We start from the raw sequence: 671 nt of genomic DNA, 5'->3' as shown, positions 1-671 counted from the left end.
TGTATTCATAAACTGAATCCTTTAAAATAAAGATCCATCACACCATCTGCAGTTGCATACTCAATCTCAAGATTACTGAAACTCATATAAGTTGTGAAACGCAAGGTTCCTTCTCATGAATGAATGAATTATTATTATTATTATTATTATTATTATTATTATTATTATTATTATTATTATTATTATTATTATTATAGATCAGTACAGAAAGCTACAAAACTTGAAATAAACTGAGCGAATAAACCCCTGCTTACCTTCGTTCTGATAGACATAAGGATCTGGCCAATGTTAACGCGAGCAACCAAACCCGTGGGTTTCCCGAAGGCACCTCTCATACCTGTCTGCAGTCTATCAGCCCCTGAGTGAATACATCATAAACATATGAAAATAAAAACGAAACCCATCAATAACAAATGTAAACATAAGAAATAACAAGAGAAATAGCACTGAAATACTGCAAATACCCACAACGCAATGCAGAAACAAGGATGATGATGCTTACCTGCGCATGAAAGCATTTTGTTGATACGGAGAACGTGGAAAGGGTGAACCCGCATACGCAGATGGAAGTTATCTTTTCCGCAGTGCTTGATCATGTACTGAATACAAAAAAACGCAAAAGACAAAAAAAACAAAGCCCATAGTGAAACCAAACAAATTTATATGTTTAG

At 34.3% G+C, this 671-nt stretch overlaps 1 protein-coding gene across 1 annotated transcript in view; it reads right to left on the bottom strand.

Annotated features, from left to right (window-relative positions):
- The window catches only part of EMH_0053330 (60S ribosomal protein L10, putative), a gene marked incomplete at both ends in the record, with an annotated part of 2151 nt that overhangs the window by 1257 nt on the left and 223 nt on the right, over positions 1-671 (bottom strand). The window contains 2 exons of the mRNA XM_013496991.1: positions 255-358; positions 503-599. Coding sequence (XP_013352445.1) covers positions 255-358; positions 503-599 — 201 coding nt within the window. The remainder of the gene's footprint in view (positions 1-254; positions 359-502; positions 600-671) is intronic.

The sequence above is a fragment of the Eimeria mitis genome, genomic scaffold (assembly GCF_000499745.2).
Source record: "Eimeria mitis Houghton genomic scaffold, Emh_scaff2406, whole genome shotgun sequence".
In the NCBI taxonomy this organism is placed as follows: Eukaryota; Apicomplexa; class Conoidasida; order Eucoccidiorida; family Eimeriidae; genus Eimeria; species Eimeria mitis.
The sequence above is the reverse complement of the archived record's forward strand: the minus strand, read 5'-3'. Positions and strand labels throughout refer to the sequence as shown.